The 23,218-nt window shown below is 40.9% G+C and overlaps 1 protein-coding gene and 2 long non-coding RNA genes across 4 annotated transcripts in view; 1 reads left to right on the top strand and 2 right to left on the bottom strand.

The window, feature by feature from the left end:
• The window catches only part of LOC131663606 (uncharacterized), a 65,412-nt gene that overhangs the window by 367 nt on the left and 41,827 nt on the right, over window positions 1–23,218 (top strand). The window lies entirely within an intron of this gene.
• On the bottom strand, window positions 27–2,765 carry LOC131663602 (uncharacterized). The gene is made up of 3 exons (XM_058934079.1): window positions 2,530–2,765; window positions 1,946–2,448; window positions 27–1,553 (listed from the first exon to the last, which is right to left on the bottom strand). The coding sequence occupies exons 2-3, from the start codon at window positions 2,433–2,435 to the stop codon at window positions 844–846; spliced, it is 1,200 nt and encodes a 399-aa protein (XP_058790062.1). The 5' UTR covers window positions 2,436–2,448; window positions 2,530–2,765; the 3' UTR covers window positions 27–843.
• LOC131663607 (uncharacterized) lies at window positions 15,843–16,319 on the bottom strand. Its single transcript, XR_009301867.1, has 3 exons — window positions 16,276–16,319; window positions 16,057–16,153; window positions 15,843–15,982 (listed from the first exon to the last, which is right to left on the bottom strand). It is a non-coding gene; the product is annotated as an uncharacterized LOC131663607 (long non-coding RNA).

Below are 23,218 nucleotides of genomic sequence, written 5' to 3'. Positions count from 1 at the left end.
TATTCAATTGAGCAAATATGCACAAAACATAATCTAAAATGAAGTAATGTGAACAAACGTATAACTGTTTTCAATTCTGCAATCGTTTGAACGCTCTTTTATTTTCGCGATAATCCCGTGTATTATAAGATTGGATAATAATAAACAATCGCCTGTTTAACAATACTTAATTTTCAACTTGATAAACGTAGAAAACTGATATAATACAATAATACAGCTTTGTAAAGGAATGTACGTAGGTAGCGCGTAACAAGTCATTAAAGTTCAAGAAAATCACTTCTATTCAAAAATTTCACACATGCGGCTCTACATCTAAAATTTTTCAATTTATGAGACTTGTCGAATCAAGTATGAGTATAAAATTGAGTTAGTGGACTTGAGAATTGGTATGTTGACGATGTCAGGTCGTTTAAATCATCAATATTTTATTCATAATATCTTCTTCAATCTTTATAGACAAAAATTAAACGATTTCTTTTTATTCGTATAAAAGAATATTTTCCTTTATTAATTACTCAAATATGGATATACGAATATTAGCAATGTTAATTATTTTATTCAACTTGAAACGCTAAAGCGCTGTGTTTATACATAAACACGTACAAAGAGTATCAAGAAGCACCAATGTTCAATTACGAGAACCCTTACAAGTGAATAATAGTTCATTAATCGTACATTTGAGCTATTGGCAAAAATATTTCTAAATTTACTAAAAAGAAAAATATATTATCAAGTGATAAATGTTAATTTCTATGAAAACTTAGGCTTGCCAGCGAACATGTAATAATTTGTCTCAAAGTTCGTTCTACCGTCAACAAAATAAGGCCGATAAAACGTATCAATTCAAAGCCATTTCTTCCGTTCGAAAATTTCAAATACCCGTTTTAATCTACGAATCGTAAACTCATTTATTGGATCATTCTCAAAGTCTTCTCCTTCGCGACACTCTACAATGTTTGCCATAAGAAGTATATGTATGATTTCTGCAATAGCGTCGATTTTCAACCTTTCTTCGAACTGTTGCTTTTCAAACAAACATGCGTCAAGGTTTAACTCTTTCAAGATTCTGCAAGTTGCTTGTCTGTATAATTCTACCATGCTATCAAAATGTTCCATTGGATATTGCATGCTGGATAAAAGTAAGAAGATGAGATCCGTTAAAGGACTAATCACCGAATACGTCTGAAAATCAACGATCTTGACGTCATCTATTTTGCCAGTTTTATCACGATGAAAAAGCATATTATTGTTCCACAAGTCCAGATGTACTACGCATGCCCACGGATGTGTAAGCTTGAGAGTTTTCGGGACGCCTTTCGAGTTATCATACAAGGCTTTGATTCGAGCGTGATACTGATTCACCTCGGAATTTTTCTCTATATCAATCAACAATTTCTGTACAAATTTGTCCTGCACAGTCGATCCATTTAAACGTCGAATATATTTTTCCAAAACTGGCAGAAATGATGGATTTTTATGTTTCAACGCAAGACCAATAGCATGAAACTTGGCGATAGCTGGTACTATAACGCTTAAGTGTTCCAAGTCCAAACCTGAAAAGTTTTAAATTGAGCTTTAAATTAAATTAATAATTTTTTGGCGAGAAAGCTTGAATTTTTTAGTTGCTTAGTGACTAATCCACTTTTTAAATAAAACCATCGATAAATCTCTGTCTGTTAAGATAGTATCATCGCACTATGATATGAAATAATATCGGCGACATTTTTTGAAGTTAAAGTAAATTATTTTTTAATAATCATATTTTATGTGCACATTGACAATTTTATTATTCATTCTATTTTATAGCCAAATTCTGCATTCTCCATGTATTCTAACTTACAAAAAAGTAATACATATTATAAGAAAGAAATTATATGCAGCAAAAGTCGAATAGATTTTAAATTAAAATAATTAAGAATTACGAAGAACAAACAACATAACCAACCCTTGTGCCTATCTTCCATGTAGTAGCCTTTCACTTTCAAATTTTCTAAGAGTATCACAGCGTCTTCACTTATTTTATTGGTGTCAGGCTCCAAGGATATCCTTGAACCGTAATATTGCGGCACGATATTGAATTCTTTCATGTACAAGTCTTGGTAAGTTGGAATCAGGTGCTCGTAAAAGAAAATTTCTTTCTGAAATGTGTAATCACTTTCAAATATCTGACGTTGAAAGTCCGTCGGCGGCAACAATTTTCCTATCAGTTGTAATTTTTCAATGTTTTCATTATCTTTTCTTGCCACGGAAACATTAATTCTCATCATGGTACTTCCATAATTGTCGCCAATCTTTGAAAAAGATTCGCTTTCAAAATCGACAACTGATATGTCTTCTCCCAAATGTGTTTTTAATATCGATTCTGGATCACGGAAAACTACGTTATATTGATGAGTTTGCCAAGGCGATAGCGGTTTGTCATTGTCCTGAATCATGACTGCGAAAAAACTAGAACGTACATTATATTAGTAAAAAATACATTTTGATTTACACAAATATACAAAATATAGAAAAAAAATTGATACTTACTACTGCTGGGTGGATATGTATAAATTTTTGTTTAGAAGAACATTGAAATTTAGTCAACTAAGCGCGATAATTACATTTTTTGAATAAACGTATGATTTAGTATTGATTCAGCGCACAGTTATCGACGATACGTCGATAAGACTATTAACTGCGATTGTAAATATAATACTTCAAACAAGTAATATAGATAACCGTTAATACAATGACAAACAGAATGGAAAATAGTAAGAAGTGAGAAGTTGTGAGTCTTCTCGAGTCGCGCGTGATTATGAAACTGACTTGGAAGTCTCGACAATCAACGTGTTGATGAAACCGCCAGGAGCAATTACTAACGTGAATTTTATGTTAGACATTTTCAAATCTGATAGAGATAGTTCACTTATTTTCTTTTTTAACAATTTTCAACATTTGATTTCTTTTCATTTTATTTATTTTCATTAATCAATTCAATATTAACTTGTAATTATTGTCAACATTATTATTTATTTATTATAATCCAAATTCTGAAATAGTACAAAAAATACAATTTAATTTATTTAAGTAAACACTCATGATTAAATAATAATTTATTAGCCGTAAGTCAAAGCTATACTGACGAACGTATTTTCTACATGGTTGCAGAGGATAGCTACGAATGTTCGCAAAAACTTACAAGACTTACGGCTAAGCGCTAACGATATAACAATAGATGGCTAAAGCTTTTCATTTACTACTTTTGGTAAAAATGAAAAATGTCTACGTATATCTATTAGGATATCGCGTTATTAGTAGAAATTTTTCAAAGTTCTGGCTCGTTTGATTGATTCTATCTCGCATCTTTCTTTACCCCTTTAATTTCAAAAAATGTATATTTGTCTATAATTGTATGAAATAACTATTTTTCAAATGTAAAAGCAGACTCTACTATACGGAAACAATAGCACGAGTGCAAACTTAAATTTAATTTTAAGTAATAATTTGTAGCAATCCTGTATATAAAGTTATGAATTAGGGATATTATTGTATTTGATATTTTAAATAAACTCCCAATTATTTTCCGCGATTAATATTAAATATGTAAAACAATTGAAGATCAACTTAATTTTGTACGTTTGTTTATATATATATAAAAATGCCATTTTGCGCTAATTATTATGGCATAAACAATACAGACATGATGAGTAATAATCAATCGATGAAAATTCCTCAAATTTTTAGTTATCAACAAGACTGCAAAATTGTGCATCACGAGCTTAGCTCATTATCCAATCGATGTCGCCACTAGCTGTACTTTCGTTAGAAAAAGAAAATTCACATTTTAATAAAGTGAACCACTTTCTTTCATTTAAAAATTTTCATTTTGAAAGATATTTGTTGCATACTTCAATTTTAAAGTTCAATTAAACATTAAATTGCTATTTTTTTCAAATTATTTCTTAAATCTTCATCACAAACCGGAATTAGTTGCGATTTTTAAAACCATTTGTACAGTCTATTGTAGTTACTAAATAAAATAAACTTTCAAATCATTAATTTTTACTGGCAGGTAATCTGGAATGCAATAAGATAAAATAAACGCTAGAAAAGTGGTTCAAGGAAATTTCGAATTCTACATTAGGGAATTCCATAAGAATGCGAATTTCTCCAATGTGAAAAAATAATGAAATTCGAATTATTAACCATAGATAAGAAATAAATAAATTAAAACATAAAGTTTATCTTTTTAGTTTGTAAATGTATTTAATGTATCCAGTCTATGTATAGATAACTGTTTACCTCTAGGCTTTTGCAATTGTTATAGGAAGAATCCTCGTATTTTTTTGTAAAATTATATTGATTAATATATCAGTCAATCAATCAATCAATACTCTGCCCTCGAACTTTCCGAGGACACAAGTGCTTGAGCGGTTATCACTGGCGTTAAATAAGGAGAGTTAGAGGACGTTTAGGCCTTGGCTTCTGAGATCCCAGGGAATTGTGAGCTTTGCGTCAAGAAAGCTGTCGAGTGAGAAATAAAAATCCTCAAAGCAACGAGAAGAAAAAAAAAAAAAAAGAGCGGGACGTTCATCCGCACACGCAGCGATGTTGTGTTTGCATTTCCATTTCCCGAGAGAGACGCCGTAGCAGTATTGCGTTTGGGACTTTGGGTAATTTCGAAAAGCCGATTTCATTTCTGTTTCCTTTCACCAAGCTCACTGCCGAATCTCGCATTTCGCTGGCGTTTTTTTCTTCCTTCGCGTATCTCATCCTTGTTGAATCGAAGAAAGATGTATGTTTTGGCCGGAGCCATAAGTCCCTCAGGATTTTGATAACCGCATGACTTGTTTTATTTTCTTGTCTATTTATAGACTTGTTGTGATCGGTTCTTTTAAGAGTGAAAGTCTGACTTGCAAAGCTAACTTTATGTTAATATATTCCTGAATAAACACATTTCTAACTAAAGGCATACTTGGGAGTCCAATAAATTTAGCAATTGAAGAGTCGCCCTTGGCAATCAAAGAAATTTGAAGTTTGTTTGCGCCAAACGAGCTTGCATTGTTAAAACAACAGAGCATATGACGAAACGTTGCTTCTTCCATTGAGATCGCCAACAAAAGGCTCTCTCGCGACTTTTCATCGCGCAAGCAAGGGCAAAAAAAAATGAAAGGTTCGGAGGAAAGCGATTTGAAAAGAATAGATTTGACAGGCCGAAAGTCATGAAGGCCGGATACGGAAACGAAGCTCGTATTCTTGACATCGATTACATACGCCGTTCTATTATGGCGCTTTCTTTACATCCTTACAATAAAATGACAGCTAGTTTAAGCTGTTGAAGTAAAGAGTGAAATTCGGTCGTAGTCTAACGAAATTAAATTTCCTTTCACTTATGAAAAATGGATATCACGAGCTAATTAGAGATTCATTTAATTGTCTTTAATTGAACGTCACATGTCAGGAAATTTGCATACGAATGCCTCGACCTAAATTATTCACATTATTTATAAGCAAATCCACGCGAGCACAATGCCGCATACGCGGACATAAGTAATCCGTCCATTTCATGATTTCGCTCGTATATAATAGACCTCTCGCTTTTTCTCCGTGGGCTTGTCAACGTGGCTGAGTCTGAATCGCGTCGAAGTGGCATAAGAGAGTTTCGCGACCTTTTGTGCGAGACAGCCGGCGCATTTGTATTCCATGACAGTGTCGCGACGCTTTTCACCCTCAGCGATGACGCGGGCATCCCTCTTTCTCTCCATGCATAACGCGCGAAAGAGAATACGTGATTCGTTGCGATGCTCTTCGACGAGTTTTCTGATATATTTATCCGTTCCCCACCCCGCCACCTCGCCGTCGATGCAGCGCCCTTTTTCGCCTCTTGGATGTGTTCATGTGCGAGAAAAGAAATTGGTATTGCAGCTATAAAATTATTTATTTTATTTCCTGTTGAACGTAAATTCATATTCGAAAGCTTTGTTGCAATAGGCTATGATAGCGTAGTTGCGTGACGAGGGTTTCTTATTACGCGTAAGATATGAATGCGAAATAAGGTTATTTAAATTTGCTACGCTAATGAAAGTTCTTATAATTAAACTGAACACTTGTCCAAGCGATGCTTCCCGTGACAGTGAAACGCCCTCATTCAGATCGAGCAGTTTAACTTATGAGCTTATATATGAAAAGGGCACTGATCCCAACTGATAACTATAAGAAAAATAAGTAATCCGATCGTAAAAGAGCCATAAGTGAAAAACTTTATGAGATAGAAGGGCAAAAAAAAGGACGCTCGAAGCGCGCTACTCTTATACAACGCATTCGAAATCGGAAAGAGACTAGTACCCATACGTAACGATCGAAGCAGTAAAATCTCCAATATTTCCCCAGACATGCGACGATTCGTACATATTGTTCTTTCGTTTCTTTAACGACCATCGGACTTCCATTAGAAATTAAGTCAAAAATGATTGCAGGCAACTTTATCGTATTCAAAATTGGCAGGCGGAGAGCGATAAAGTTCCCTCCCTACTTTTATGTCTTCATACTTGCGTTAGCGTGGAATGTCTTTCTTTTTTTTTTACGACTTTTGCTCTCCTCGCGACGACGACGACGACGACGACGACGACGACGACGACGACGACGTCGACGACGATCCACGACTGTATGGTCACGGAAAGGTACCTAAAAATGTCATAAAAACTGAAGGCGGGCGGTGCGGCGACGACGGCTGCTGCTGCCGCCTACGCTTTGTATAAGGGTGGTGTGCGGAATCCAGTTTGCGCGTCATTACGAGCTGACTAATGAAAAAAATGCTTGCTCCAGTGCAATTTGTGCACTTTGGAGAGACTTGGAAACGGCCTATTAGCTTGAAAACTTTTCCTAAGAATTTTGCTTTTGCCTTTGTTATCTTATGTATCAATACTATTAAGCTTCAATTTGAAAGCACATTGAACCGTTTTTTTTTTCTCAATTCGATTTTAATCTATGCGAAAAAGGAAAAAAATGATCAATTGTGAAATTCGTTGTGAACAATGATGCAAACTTAATAAGAAATCCAAAACTAATCAAGTAATTATTGACGAAATACCACGTAACGCTATATCGAGGAAAAGACCTAAAACAAAGCTCATTCGCACCATGAGTAGCAACCCTCCATTTTCCGGTCAAACGATCTACCTATCCGGATGTGTCTCAATTCTCCATCGCGGTGAAACACATTCATCTTTTTCGAAAATCAGCAGAAGAACAAAACCAGAAAAGAAAAAAATTGGTGGTAAGTTCGTTAGTTTTTTTTTAAGGGTGAAGAGGAGGAGGGGGTGATTGTTGTTACATTCGCTCGTTGCGAAACCTACGCGTTACGAACGCGCGCGGCGAGGGGAGGAGTGATCGATCGTCGTCTAGCGCGTGCGACAACCCTTTACAGATGACGTCGGAAAAGCCCTTTTCGCGGGCAAAGTCACACGGGTGAAATCGTAACTACTGTATATATAGTTAAAGGGTTGAGAGGCGTATGAGTCATTGGCCTTTGCGACTGCGATCATCCTATGAGCTATTCTTAATGCTGCATCAAAAAGTTATTAGTCTCGCTCCCTCTTCGGGGGATTGAGGGTTTCGGCAGTCAGCGAGATAAGGTTGTTTTATTCGTATATTAAATGTGCTCTCTTCTTTGAAAAGTATTAGACACGTAGAATAGTTTTTGATTTGCAATATTGATTTGTCAAATATGCCATTTTCCCATAAACTCCCATTACTGAGATTTGATGAAATAGTTATCTTTTTCCTGATGTTATTAAAAAATGTTTTATTGTCACTTTGTAGTTATCGAAAAGACAATACATTAAAAAACATTTGCTAGAGTTAAACGAGAAAAATATTTAAATTCATTCGAAATCTCATACGAGTTTGTTTGGCAATAAAAAATCGATAGATGAATTTGCCGAGGTTCCTCCGTATTTAAGTACACGCAGATGTACACACGCACGCACATACACACGGAACGCAGCGCCGCTCGGACTTACGCGGTGGGGTGTAGCGTTAACTTTTATATCATATCCATTAGAAGTTCCATTTGGCCCTCGGTGGCGAGCTGTCATTTCCAACGTTTGACGAGTTATACACGCGTGTCATTGATGTCCTCCCAGCTCCTCTTCGTTATCTGTCGGTTGTATAATACACCCGAGGAAATAAAAAGAGGCCAGTGTAGTACATACCTACGCTGCAGTGTGGTGGTACTAACCGAAGTGGCTTTCCCGATACGCCAACTTGCAGCTCTCTCCCTCTCTTTCTATTAACGAAACTTAGAGCTGTTCTATCCCGCGGCAAATCGACGGAGATGGAAAATGAGCCTGAGTGGAGCCTGTGTTCTCCATCAACTGCGGCTTCGACAAGTTTTATTTCGCTCTCGTTCTGTCGTCTTTTGCTTGGCCTGGAGCAAGTTTGTTACTTTGTTCTTGTTTGCGCACCGCACATGTGAGCGAGTTCACGTAGGTGGGGGACGAATTTTCGTGCAACTTTTGCAAAATCGTGTATTGTTTTCTTTGCTGACGGGAAAAATGGATTCTTACACTTCGCGTAAAAAAGAAAACGCGCAACGTACTTTTTTTTGATGAATCTTTCGAGCAGTCAATTCTTTTTATCGATATTTATTTTATCAATATTTATTTCACATAGAAGTGACGAAGTGCTTGTTACCGACATTGATTGAAGACTTTAAAAAATGCGCATTTGGACGAGGTGCACGGCTGATATATGCGCAAAGATCGGTATATTTTAAAGCAAGGCAAAAGCACTGTGAACACGGATAGATTCATATGACGTGGTATCCTTCTCTTTGCAGAAATGTGCTATAGCAAGAGCTTATCTCGCATTAAAAATCTACTCAAAGCCACGATTGGGAAAAGTATACTATAAATACTTGGGATTTTAAGTGGTACCTGGTAAACACCGTTTCACTGTAGACATCTATGATTTTTAAATTAATCAAATATTCAAAAAAATGAAATATTCGTTCGTTCATTTTATCTTAATTTAATAGCTTTGATCTTCATTTAATAAGATTTCTAATGTCGCTTAGATTATATGAAAATTCTGTTGTAAAAGTTATATCCACAAAGTTCGTCAGAATGAATTCTAAATCTGTTTCATTGGTTATTAGAACTACCGTCGATCATTCATTGTCGTAAATCGTCTACAACAAGATTTTTTCCTAGTCTTATAATTTATCCGACTCTTATGATCTATTACCTTTGTTCCTGTTGGATATTTGATTAGCGAGAATCCATCTCGTGTAAAAAGTTAACATTGACACTGTTTGAATGTACTGTAACTACTTGATACTGCTATTCACAACCGATCGTCTATCTCAATGAAAATGTGTATTATCAACCCAAAAGTCATCAAACAAAAGCTAAATCCATCAAGTCTCCGCAGTAATAAATCTTGCAACAAGCAACGACGGTTGTTATGAATGGATGTGATCAATATTTATTTACACGGTCAAGGATTGTTCACGTGTAGCTGTACCGATGAGTTATTTAGCAAACACAAATGTCGCCGCGAATCGTCAGTATGAATTGTCCGCAGTAATATTTCACAGTGCGTCTCATCAGGCGGGTAATCATCGAAAATACACACACGACGACATCGACAAAGCACCCTCGAGTTTTCCGCAAGCGCCCGCGTATGTATATCAAATGTCCCGGCCGGCACGAATATATTAGCGTCTCGTGCATACTCGCACACGCGCAGCGAGTCGAAATATTGATCGGACGACTCCGCTGCGCGGCTCCCTTGCGCGACTCCGTTCCTCACATTAATTATATCGCATTTACCCTGTTTGGCGCGAATGTTGGATATATGAGAGACGGAGACTTTGCAAGTGGTATATATGGGTGGCGACGACGACGACGACGACGAGAAGAAAGTTTTGCCCGCGCGCGCGTTATTTATTATCCGCCAACGGAAAAACTACCTTGCACCCGTCAGTAATTCTTTGATTAATGAAAGTGCCTGGAGCGACTGTATGTGTGTCTAATGTCTCATTGCGAGCGAGAGAGAGAGAGAGAGAGAGAGAGAGAGAGAGAGAGAGAGAGAGAGAGCTCTTTATTTTCTTGTTTGTATCTAAATAATAATTTTCGTCTGGAAAGTTTGGGCTCCGGGTGAGTTTTCTTATGGTTTCATTGTAATGATTCCGACGCAAAATGTATAAGCTCCGAAACTTTTCCTTCCCGTTCTTTGGTCTTCTAGTGTATTGCTTTTGATGCGTACAAAAGTACTTCTAATTGCGAGTCAAACATTTGTCGACGATTTTTCGTTCCGTAGCACGTGTAATCACCCTAGAAGCTCGTGTTTTTTCTTAAAAAATGAATTGGAAAGCTCATAAATAATAGTCAAAGTCCGACACCGACTTTTCTTTTAAGAAATAAAAAAAAACGAACGGTCTTGGAAATCCCCGCGGAGGCTGTACTGCTAGCGTTTCCTTCAATCTCTCACTCCGAAAGACGCGAGAGCTCGATCGGCAGAATGTGTTTTTTTCCACGCCCTCAAATACGTCACATGAATAAAAAATATCCTTCAAACTCGATGCTCCCTCTCTTACTCTGCGCGGGAGAGCGATTGTTAGCTGTCTCGAGAGCTCGGAATATTCCTAGGGTTGTGGCTGCTGCATAACCGTAAAGAGGGAAAAATTCCGACGGAGAGATCTACTTTCATTATTCAGCCGATGTCTGAGAATTTCCCTCTCTCGAGAGATATTGCTTAAAATCTTCGGTTCCTCAATAATCGTACGTTTGGGATCCGCCGGCCTTTTTTTCTGTTTTATAGAGAAATCGTAAAGCCCCGATATATGCTCGGCGCCCTAGCCGCGGTGCGTCGGTCGTACTTATTTCTCTACCCGGAAAAAAACCCGACGATTCGCGCGCAGATATTATTACGACTGTAAATTGAAACAAGCCCGATCGATTTCCTTTGAGCCTTCAAAAAAAAAGCTGTAACGCTTTCTCCGCACTAAAAAATGCGACGGCGTGTCAACTAGAATGACATTCTAATTGACGTGAAAAATATATATTCGCTTGCGATGTAGATTTGTAAACGTGCGTCTCTGAAAATGTCTGAAATCCAGTTTCACTCGGTCTATACGTTATTGCAAGCCGGCATATTCGGTCCCACCTAAAAGAATAAAGATCGCAGAGCTTCCAATCTCATCTACAGTTCGTATGAATAAGCCACGCATCCCTCGAATGTGATATTTCGCAGGCGTCGTGGCATTGGCGCGCGCGTATGCTGCTGTATCTCGGGCATCTCTCAAGCCCCCGCCCGTGACACGGCGAAAAGTCCAAATTTTATAATTCAATATCACATCCGCGGTCCAGAGAGAGAGAGAGAGAGAGAGAGAGAGAGAGCGAGAGAGAGACGTCCATAAATTCGACGTGTCTCCTTTTGCTACCGTCTACTCTATGATTAATGCATCGTCCGTACATTTACCCCGCGCGAACTTAGCTTTCCATTATTTCTAACCCTAATATATTGGATGTAAACATGCGGGGGTGGTTTCTATGTACGTATGTATATGTGTATACAGAAAGCAACGCTGTAACGGCGAGGGGTGAAAAACGTGTCACGGCCCATAAAGCCATTTTTCGACGGAAAACTGTGCGAACGTCTGTGACTTTTCTCTCTGGAGCTTGTTGCTATCTGTACACTGTCCAGATGCGCGCGTAACCTTCCTGCATACGCGCCAATTCGCAGATACGTTTATTGCGCCGTTAATACAGCTGAAAGTCCCAATTCGATTTTCGACAGTTCGCGCGCAACTCGACGCAATCGTTGATCTGCTCTTGCGAACAGTCCTCTAAACGGTCGAATGCTATGAGCACGGAACGGACCGATTCCAGCGATAAAATTCAGAACGACGACTTGGCTTTGCGCTGCGTCAGGCCTATGTAAACTACACCGGAGCCAAAAGAGAAGAAAAAAAAGAAAAAGGTCGCATCATTCTGGTGGTTTGATTGCCGAGTAAAACTGAGCATGAAGAAAAAAAAAGAGAAGAAATCGATCGAGATGTGTACGCGTACACAAGAGGCCGCTTTCGGCCATCAGTATAGTGCCGAGTGTAATATGAAGATAAGATGTCCCCTGCGTGCGTGTGTGTCCCTCGATATATCGAGGGATTACGAAAGCTCCTATAGCTCCGAGGGTGTTCGTCGCCATAGATTATGCGCGCCTTTTTTCCCTAAAGTATGCAGCAGCTACCTGTCACTCTGGCTTCGTCTGCTTGCTTTGATCAGGGCTTTGCTCCATTGGGAAATGTCATGCGAACGCAACTGCTGGTATCGCATCGATTGTTTTTTTTTCCATTGAAGGACTCATCGAACTTCACTAACGTTTCCAGAAAACAACTTTGGTATAATTGGGTTTGAAAGGCAACGTGAAAAGAAAATACTTTATCGTTTGTTTTCGCGTTTATTGGTATACGACACTTAGAGATTACTGCTAGGAAGACACTGAAAATGATGTTGAATGAGTCGAGGAATAATATAACAAGTCATGCTTCGTCTGTGTGACATTCGATTCGCCATTGGTCATGCTCTACGGTACAACGAGAAATGACGACTCCATAAAGCGAGCAATTTGCGAGCCCAACAGAATTTTTTATAGACGCCCTCCTGACAAATTTATGAATAATTTATAAAACAAAAAGAAAGAAAAAAAAAAAAACACTGAAAATCCACGTGAAAGAAGGAAATAAGTGCCTTTTTATGTCTCGCTCCAGATAAGCCATAAATTTTAATTCATATCCAAATCGTGCCAAGAGGGTGAATTCCACTTCTCTCTTATTCCACTTTTCTCTTTCCTCGCCCTTATATAGCGGCAACACGCGCGCATATATTTTCTTTCCACGTCGAATCCGTCACGCGTTTCAGTCGAGTTTTTTTTGCCCGCCCCACGAAAATTCGCTATGTTATAGAAATTCATTTTTCGTAGTGCGGACTTTACACGGGCGTCATAAGCCAGTTCACTTAATTTAAAGATCGCTCGGACGCATTTTCTCGCAGCCGTGGGGTCCAGAGAAAAAAAAAAAAAAAAAAATTTCAGCGAACCCTCGCTCTCTCGCAGCAGCTTTTTATAATCCAAGCATTCCGCTTTACAGTTCATTTGGCTTGCGGTTTCTGCCTGGTTTATTCACGATTTTTCATTTTTTGTGAATGTTGGCTGGAACATCAGTGAGACGATTCATTTACTACTATGTCGAACAAATCGAGAGTGAAAAATTCATCACTATGATTTTATTACCAAGCTTTTTACGTTCTTCGGATACTTCAAAATATATAAATAAATTGAAATAACCAGCGAAATGGCGGTTCGTCTATCTATTAAAAATAAATGTTTTCATAATGTGAAGTATATTTCACCGGAATTCCTACAACAGAAGTGTTATCGCGTTGAATTTGTTGACGAATGACAGTCGATCGATGATTACATTATCTCGCGAAAAGAAAATTGACAACGGCAAGAAAAGGTAAAGTTTGGTCGGACCGCAAGTCGGCACGATTGGCGGCAAAGACAGAGCTGCAGCTGGCAAATTGTCTGGAGGGCTGGCGGCGCTGTATAGAGGGCCCCGGCGACGAGCCGGATCAAGGGACGAACGAAGCGAGGAAAAGAGACGGAGCGGTTAATCTGCGATTCAAAGAGAGCGATCCATCTTGCGACTCTGCCAAGGATTCAATCGTCGGCATTTGTTTGTGAAATCAGTCCCCCGAGGTTCCTCGGCGTATCTCGTTCTGCGGGAGCAATTCGCCTCTCGTCTCTTGGCTTATCAAGCGGCCACGCGGGGCGCGCTGAATTTTCTGGCTCCATCGACCGATCAATTATGCGGCTATATGCTATTCGCGCGCTCTCGGCACCAGTCCGAGATCTCCCGGCTCGCGTCGCAGAGCGGCGAGCTCGATTGAGATGTTCCTGAAATTAACGGCGATCGATTGCCAGGGCCAATGATTTGGCTTCCACGCGCGCGCTCGTTATTCGCTCATTCGCAGGAATGCGCGAATAGAATACTTTTGAAAGTCGCAGCTTACGGGAAACTGTCAGTGCACTCTCGCGTGATTAGAGCCGCGCGAAGAAGCAGCGGACGATGAAGAAAAAACAAAGAATCGATACGACGTCGGGAGAAATAAGCGAAAAATTCCCGGGATATATCTGCAAATGTAAAGCAGCCGTATAATGTCGCGCCCTTCCTCCTCCCTTCTCCCTCCCCCAATAAGGTCGTTTATATTTATATTCAGCGCCAAGGCGGTTTCTATAGTGTTCGGGTTTTTCTCTGAGACGCGCGAATCAAAGAGGGTGGACCCGCCACCACTCCACTTTATTTCCTTCCCTCTCTGGCGGTAGCTTTGCCAAGAAAACTCCCAGGGTGCGACGTGGGTGTTAGCATAGGAATACCATTTCCAAGCTACTTTTATCTCCAAACGCCCGCGCGACTTTTTCTCGTTTGCCTTTGTTCTATTCTCGGCGCTACTCTCATTTCGATGTGGATATGCCGGATTGTTATTGCAACGATGCCAACTAGACGAATGATTTTCAGACATCGATGATTCTTCGTTCGACAACGTGCGAATAAAGCGCTTGCACGAGAATTTGATTCTGTTGGGCACACTTGAAAAAGTGAAAACTTTGTGGGCAGTAAAGTTGAAAGCGTCCGAATCGAATGTGCGGAGGGGGGGGGGGGGGATGGAGAGGCAAAAGCGGCAGCCAAATATCTGGCATGCGTGTGTGATCGTTGCTGGCTCGGGCGCATGGCCATAAAGTGACCCCATCGCGTTTCAGCATCCCCAGTTGCCGAACTCGGACTTTCCCCCTTTCAGAGAGAAACGGACGGAGAAGGTGAGGGCGGCGGGAATTATTGCTCTCCTTATACATTCGTCCGTTCGAGGGCACACAACCACGAATAATTCGATCTCGCCGAAATCGAAGTCGACGCGCAAGAAGGCGCGCGTGTTCTCCTTCGCCCATGGGGGAGGGGGGGGGGGGGGGGGGGACGAGGCGTGGGAGGAGAACGCCGCCGAGATGGATGAGCGACGCGCATGACAAAGTAGCTTTATTATCGCGTGTAAAACTTTTTCCTTTCTTTTCTCCGACTGTCGCTCGGAAGCAACTGTTATTTTTGCCAAAGCACACTGCCACATGTTCGTACGATGGAAACAATTGATTTTCCACGAAACGTTTTCGATTTAGTTATATTTTACGAATTTTGCAAGGACGATAAATTTTCAGAGAGAAGATACCGAGGAAGTATGACAGAAATACGAAAGAGAGGACACGAGCTGCGCGTCGCGGTACACGCGCGTAGCCTCCTCTGTTAGTAGAAAAACCGAGGAGTCGTCGGCGAGGCGGAACGCTTTTTTGATCCATGGGGGCTCGACTCGCGCTTTTTGCCATTGCTCCGCGCGATATGCACCTAATATATATATATATATATATATATATATATATATATATATATATATATATATATATATATATATATATATATATTTTTTTTTTCTCTCGTTCTGCTTACGTTTTTCTTGCGAGGCAGTCTGCTAGAAAATAAGATGTTCAATCATCTTGCACGAATCTATATATACCCAAAGAAAAATGCTTTGCGGCTTGTTCATCAATAATGGTCAGGTTGTTTTGATAAAATCGAATAAACTTTTACATACGAACATGTTATTGTAAACAAAAGAATAAATTTAGCAATATTTACAATCATATCTGTTGAAAAATAACTTATAATAACAAAAAATGACTTAGTATAGTTGGAAATCGAGTTATGCCGGGAGAACAGCAGATACACTTTGTGAAATATTTCATTGCTTCAGAGAATGTCGGTATCTGAGCAATCTGTAGCCTTGCGTAAGTTGTGCGCTCAAGTTGACGGCGTGACACGCAAAAAGCAACATATTCGTGGGCCTTACTTTTACGGAAAACCTCAGAAATACCAATGAGTAAAATGTAAGAGCTGAAATGAGCATAGAGTAAAATTTTGTTGGCATACGAATTAACGTTCATAGTGCGGTTGGTTTCATTACCTACAGTCATTTTTCCACTGATGAATTTCGGATCTTTTTGGGTGTCCATTATTGCAGCAATTGGTATCATCCAATTGCACATTGGCCCCCAAAAGTGTGTGCTGGAACGAAATACACAAATAAGTTGCAATTTTTTCTTTTTTATTAGAATGTCCGTAGCGTACTTGCTACAAAACATAATATACTATTAATATACAGTAACAAAAAAATAGAATCAACAAACCTCATAAAGTAGTCCTTGGTTTCCGGTTTTGCCAGGAATTGTCGCAATCGCGATGCCATCGTGACCTCGTAAATATTATGATGTTTTCGTACGCTAACGAGAACTCTGAAACGTGCATGTGGTTGTTATTGATGATTTGCGCAATCAGTAATTAGTAGAATAACTAAACGCATTAGAGCAAGAATTATTCGTTTCGTAATGTCAGGTGATTATTTGATCGTGCTTAAAATCAATTCGCGAGGAATACAAGCAATGAAAGCGACATTGCGAAACTGACCACACGCGAGAATGAAGAAAGAGCCGATAGATATCCGCACATTTTTTAACATTGCACGTGAGGCTGCTCGTGAATGGTGATAAGTTATCTTATCAAGAAGATGTTCTAAATCACTGCTCCGAGCATTTTAACAACAAATTTATGCTGCACTAGTGTTTGACTATATGTTTACCTTGGGATGCGGGTGAGATTATTACTAACGTAAAAGTTGAGTCAACAATGTGGTTACTATACGTGAATTGATTCTACACAGTGTCAAGCAACAAAATATTTCACAACAAATAGGTGACGTGTGGTTACTCATTTGACAAGGTACAATGAACAACTGATCACAATAACAATCAAGACAATTTAATCATACATTCGTCAAAAATAAAAATTTAATTTAGCAAGGTCAACGGAATACGTTCAAAAACCAGCTTCGCTTGCCGGCTGTTTCGAGACTGAGCGTATCGATTCCACCCGATCGAATGTTTTCTACATGTTCGCATTTGCATAACCTGACTTGCGTAAGTTCGTGGTCTCAGACTATGCTCGTGCATGTATACAAGATTTATCCGAAGAAAACAAGTTTTCTCGATGCTATAAACTATATTTAATAATTGCGACTATTTTTTTTTATCAATGGAATATTTCAATAAATAAATGTTTTATTTTTCTTCCTTATAACTGGTTTTGCTTGACAGAAAAAACACAAATCTGCATTGGTTTTATCCGTACTTAAAAATATGTACACGTAAATAATACAACAGTAACAGCGATGTACAATATTTTATTCAATTGTGGTTTATAAAGCAATTTAAAGAAATATTTGAAAAAATTTATTGCTAGACGTAAAAAAACAAATAAACTCCTCGATATCCTCCAGTCTACTTGATAACAAGCTTTTGTTCGTAAAAGAGAGAGACAAAAATTCAACGCCTCGTCCATCTTTCCGTGAGCCCGGCATGCGACTTCATCAGTCAGTCTTTCCGACAGATTTACATGAAACAGTTTACACGCATGATTTATCAAAAGAGAGAAAGACCAACAACACCCCCTATCGCCGTCTCATCATCATTTTTTGTTGTTGCGATATTCCGTAACGAATGGCAATCGGGTTGTTATTTCGCGCATACGTACCATTGATGGCGCTATACTCGTATGATTGCCGTGCATATGTATGGTGGTGGTGAGCGCATGCGTAGCGAATAGGAGGGGGGGGGCGGTCAAGGGTGGTATTATTGATCCAAACTGAAGGGTGGGGAATGGGAGAGAGATGAACGCGGCTCTCGAGTTGTAGCAGCAGCAGCCCCCTTTCAATCGCGTGCCGCTATCGCTAGCCGCGACTTTGCGCTCTCATTATATATATATATACTTCGGGGCCTTGAGACAAGCTATTTTTCAATGGTCGAATCATTCCATTTTTTAATCAATTTCACGCAATTTTTCGCGCTCGCTCGCTCATATCCTAACTCGTTTTTATCAAGATATAAAGCTTGAGAGAAAGAGAGAGAGAGGATTAGTGGAGGAGTTTCGATGGAAAATTGATGGGTTTATTTTGAGGATCAACTTATGTTCTGTTAAACGTTAATCTCAGAACCTTTGCATAAACGATAACTCTAATAATTGCTACGAACGCATGGGTAATTTTTCCAGATTATTTATCATGTAAACGTCATTTTGAAATCTGCAATATCAAGCCGTAGAGAACTAAAGATTTGTTATTCAAATTTTACTTATTAGGCTTTAAGATAAACTTTGCTGAAAGTTCAATCTGTTTATTTTCTGTATCTTAAATAACAAAATATTGATTAGCAACAGTCGTCGCATGCCTCATAGTATGTTATTAGATTGAAAACAAGAATAGACGACGCTTATCGCAAATACTTATACTGGCAAGTCCTCGAACAATTTGGCCGTGAGCTGAAGGAAAAGCAAGGAACGCGAGCGCACAGTGGCACGGGGGGCGTACATGGTCGAGCGGACGAGTAAGCGAACGGCTCGGCATCCCCTGCATATGCATTCGTACGTCGATCGTTTTTCCTTTATTCGCAAAGCAAATCCTCGCGCGGGCGACGAGCGGGCGCGCACAGTCCCCCGGGTGGCTGCGTGTGTCGCGGGGCAGCCGAGCCACTCAAGGGTATTGCCGACGCTTATTTTCTCTCTTTCTCTCTCTCTCTTTCTTTCGGCTTCTGCGTGCATGTATATATAATGTATTCGACGCTCGCTGGCTGCACTCACGCGTGCGCGACACTTTGGCTTATATCTGCGGGAAAGCTTCCGACGAACTTTTTTCTTTCGCTTTGTCCAGTCGCGCGAGAATGCGAGAGAAAGCCCACATCACGGGGCGCCATCCTTTCCTTGTTGCTCAGGTATATTCCATGTAACACCTTGGACAAAAGAGCAAAACTAAGCACGGTTTCCTTAGTAATAATGGAAGAAGCCGAAGAGTAATTATTCTGGAAGACTGATCGCCGAGAAAAATGCTGCAGCACAGCTCGAAGAGGAATGCACGAGTAACCGAGTGATATCGCTGATAGTGAAATTAAATCTGCACCAGTTCGGGTCTTCCGTGTAGGATAGAAAGTAAATCGACGTAGTAATAGTAAAACAGAAAAGCTAGAACAAAAAATAGTCGTCGACGAAGAAAAAGACCCCAGCTTATTCATAAATATTCGAGAGCGTTTTTTCAAATCGAATTCAGCAATCGGCTGATCGGCTTTTGCCGAAAGTCCGTTTCTCTTTCCTCGGCAAGCAACAGAGCACTGGATAAAACGCGTCTTTGAAATTCCTGTTTGTATTCCGAGTGCTGCTGCTGGCTGGAGCGAGAGAGAGAGAGCCGGCACTCTTTGATGTGTGCCGTCGTGTGCTGACGTGCCAGGACGACTACCATCTCGCGTTCTCCCCACGATCTGTATATCTAAATTCGTCCTTCGTATTTGCCAAAAGCCAACCCTCGCTTCGACTTTTTCTTTTTTTTTTTTTTCGCTCCCCGCGCTTGCTTTTCCTTTATGTAAACTTTTTCCCTTTGGTTTATCTTTGCGAGAGCAAGAGAGCCGAAGGTCCGCCGGCGGATACTTTATCTGGATTCAGCAGATAAAGAGAAAATCGTGCGGTTGTTGTCGCGTTGAATAAGCGCTGAGTCAACGATAAACTTCATTTGTTTCTGTTGTCGCGTCGTAGAACGGATCGATCATTGCTAATGATCAGAAATGATAAGACACTCGGCGGCGGTGCGCGTCGGAGAAGCCTGCGCCCACGGCGGAAATGTCGCCGTGGAAGAAATCCGAATTTCCCGTGCTCGACAGCGCAATACTTTGCTCTCTCTCTCTCTCTCTCTCCGTTCGCCGTACATTGTGCACTTTGCTAGCTCCGCCTTTTTCCTTTAGCCTGTTTCGAGGCAACAGACGAAAATCCAACAGGGCCATTTCTATACTACTAATACCGCTCCGTGCTCTCGTGCGCGTGAGTGCGCCACGGCGAGAGCCCGACATCGAAACTTTGGCACGCTTGCTCGCGCGGCCAGAGGCAATGCGAAGCGAATGAAAAGTCGCGCGCGCGACCGTACACCGCGTACTGCTGGGGCTTTCGCCGCGAGCGCCGCTTGTAAAAGAGCTGCTGCTACTGCCGAAAGCTCGCGCTGGAATGTCGCGTGCGCCGTATACGTCGGAGCAGCACGAAATTGAAATGTCGCTGTTGTTGAGCCCTTAAACAGATATAACGTGAGAGTATTAGATGCACTAAGCTGCGACCTTAGATTTTCGTTTATTTTTAGGAGAACCTTGAGAAGCAAACCTTTCTTTTACTATCTTCGTTATATAAAACTATTCGCCTTCTGTCTCGTTCTACATTTTCTCCTTCGCATTTCTCACGTCAGTCGGGTAATTCTCCGAAAATGCAAATATCTCGCGATACTGTGCTCTTTATTTATCCACTCCTCAGGTGACGTGTAGTGGTTTTCATCACAGGATGAAACTTGCAGTTCGTTATCTTCTTTATGTAAGTTTATTGCTTTGCTTTTTTCTACTGTGGACTTACTGACTAAATCTGGAACTCATCATGGACATTTTGTGATCAAAAGTTTCATGGGAAAGTGCAACATCGATTTTAAAACTTGATAAACACTTTCGACCATAAATTTCATAGAACGCGATGTATTATGTTATTAATCGATCCAGGATTGGTTAAGCTTTGAACTCGGCTTTGATTTTTCTTTTTTCATAATTTTCATAAGACTTTCGTATGTCTTTTCCTTAATAATTTAGAAAATAATTGTATTTTCGTGAAAAAAACTCAGGGTTAGCGATGAAATTTCAATAGTAACTTATTTATTAATTTCATATCATCGGAACAATGTGTTTTTTGAGAAGGAATGTACATTAAAGATAACTATTAAAATGTCTACCATGAAAACATTCAATTTTAAATAATAAATAATAAATATGAAAGTGTGTCCCTCTGGTAGAGTCTTGAGTAAGTATAACGCCGCAATAAGATACATGGTTTTATAAATTAGTTTTGTAAAAACATATCTATTCCACTTCGACCCGTTCGATCCATCCGCTTTTCGAAAATTGTTTATGAAAATGTACTCTGTAAGTAAACGCGAAATACGAGGACAAAATTTATAAAAATAAATTTCCGTAGCTGTATAATTGTTTACGCATTGATGTTTTGCTTTCTCAAATGGTATAACCGCGTAGTTTCAGATCCCTATAAAAAGAATCTAAAGTTATACGACAGGAATTGCGAAATTCTGAAAATTCTTGATTTGCGCATGTATCATCCTTTTCGCGCTTACCACGAGCGTCGAGCACTCGAAGCACTTTCCCCAGGCGAGGCCTTTCACAACACTTTGAAAACGCACACAGGCGCGTGCGTCGCTGAGTGGTCCCGCCAGCACGCGAGGGCACAAGGAAGACGAATCGACCATGTCGGCCGCGACGTTCCATTGTTGAGCGCGATTTTAGGCGGAGAGAGGATAATAGTTCTCCGTGTTTTTGTGCGGCGGTGTGTGTGTGTGTGTGTGTGTGTGTATGTGTGTGTGTGTTACACTAGTTTTATTTTCCAACAAAAGATAAACTATTGTCGGGAGCCCCGATAGCCTATTGGCGCGAGAGATGAAAAAATAAATTACGCATGCGCGGTACGCAGTGACGATAAAGTGTTACCGTACATTAAGCATCGTCGGACGCGTACGTCGACGATTAATCGCCGCTTGATCGGCATCGATCTCGTATGCGTAAGTGTCAGGCGCACTTACGGACTGACGATAAATTAGCCCCGTGAGTTTCCGCGCCATCGCGCTTCGAGGCTCGTGGCCCCACGCGCACACATGTGTAGGTATACTCGGTCGCGTGCGCGCACACAAGCTCCTTGCTCTCTCGACAAAAAGTGCATCGCGACGAAGTTCGCTCTCGGGCCATTATTCCGGGCCATAAAGCGATTGCCCCTCCCGCGCAGCTATTTAGCATCTCGCCTTTAGCGGTGCGCGCCAGAGAGAGAGAGAGAGAGAGAGAGAGAGAGAGAGAGAGAGAGAGAGAGAGAGAGGAGAGCCAACCGGAAGCTCTCGCGGAAGGAACTCGAATCGGGCTTTCCACTCGCATACACGCCACCAGCGCCGCTTTCCAATTTATCTCTTTTGCTCTATGTATTTTGCGCCGCGGGAGGAAGAAAAGAGACTCATCGCAATATGAATGAGCCGAGGTGCAAGCCGCGCCCACACGAGCGCCGGCGAGGAGGCGACGCGCAGCGCGACTCTTCTCATTGGAATTGCGATCGAGCCGGTTTTTCACCGACGGACGCCGCCGCTGGCCGGAGCTTTCCGTACGGTTTTCTCGGAAGCGCGCGCGCGGCATAATTCATTAAGCCGGCAAAAGGAAAAAAGAAGCGCGCGTAATTGCGCTCGACTCCTTCCGTTCCCGATCGGAGCGTATCGCGGGACGCCGCCGCGACGCGACCCGGCACCGCGGCTTACTCCTCGCGCGCTATCGACCAGCTCTATCTACATGCGAGAAAAACTTGCGAAATTGGATAAGCGGCTCGCCGATTGAAATCGTTCGCGCGACTTTTTAATGGGCCGACGATCGACGTGGTGCGCTGAGAGAAAGAAACTTGCAAGATCGTACGTGCGATTGATACGTCGAGATGTCATATCGGTATAGATTGATGACAGGCGGCTGCGGTGGTAACTGCGGTGCAATTAAATAAACGACAAAACTACTGGGAGCAGGCGAGCGCAGTAAACGTCGAAAGTAGCTTCAGTATTTGATTGGGAAGGCGCTCGAGCGATGCTCGGAGACACGTATACGCGTCCCCTCGCGGGCGCGCACCTCCGCGGAGAGTCGCCTCATTTTCCCGAGAGCCCGAGGAAAATTCACGCGCGCGCTGGAAATGCGAAAAACGCATCGCGCCCGCCATACATATGGAGCTCGATCGCGGATTCAGGGCTGCTGCTGCCGCTGGTGCTACAGCTGCGAGCCAACGAATGATGTCAGCGCGCGGGCGAATCGTGTGTTTTTCCTTTGGACCGCTGAGTTATTATACGATTCATGTTTCGAATTGACTCACAAAATGACAAAAGCGGAAACGGAGAAATGTTATTGTAGCGAGCCCGGAGCTTGCCTTCGGTATATTTCGCCTAGACGAGGTGAAATTCGTGTAATTTTTCGCTTGCTCAGCCGT

The sequence above is a fragment of the Phymastichus coffea genome, unplaced genomic scaffold (genome assembly GCF_024137745.1).
Source record: "Phymastichus coffea isolate CEN01 unplaced genomic scaffold, Cenicafe_Pcof_1.1 PCOF00036, whole genome shotgun sequence".
Lineage (NCBI taxonomy): Eukaryota > Metazoa > Arthropoda > Insecta > Hymenoptera > Eulophidae > Phymastichus > Phymastichus coffea.
Note: the sequence above shows the minus strand (reverse complement) of the source record. Positions and strands in the feature narration are given on the sequence as shown.

Excerpts from the sequence above, each read along its gene's own strand:
- LOC131663602 (XM_058934079.1), bottom strand. The coding sequence starts at position 2,435 with ATGATTCAGGACAATGACAAACCGCTATCGCCTTGGCAAACTCATCAA. Across the intron at positions 1,554-1,945 it reads CATGGAAGATAGGCACAAGG|GTTTGGACTTGGAACACTTA; the intron begins GTTGGTTATGTT and ends AAAACTTTTCAG.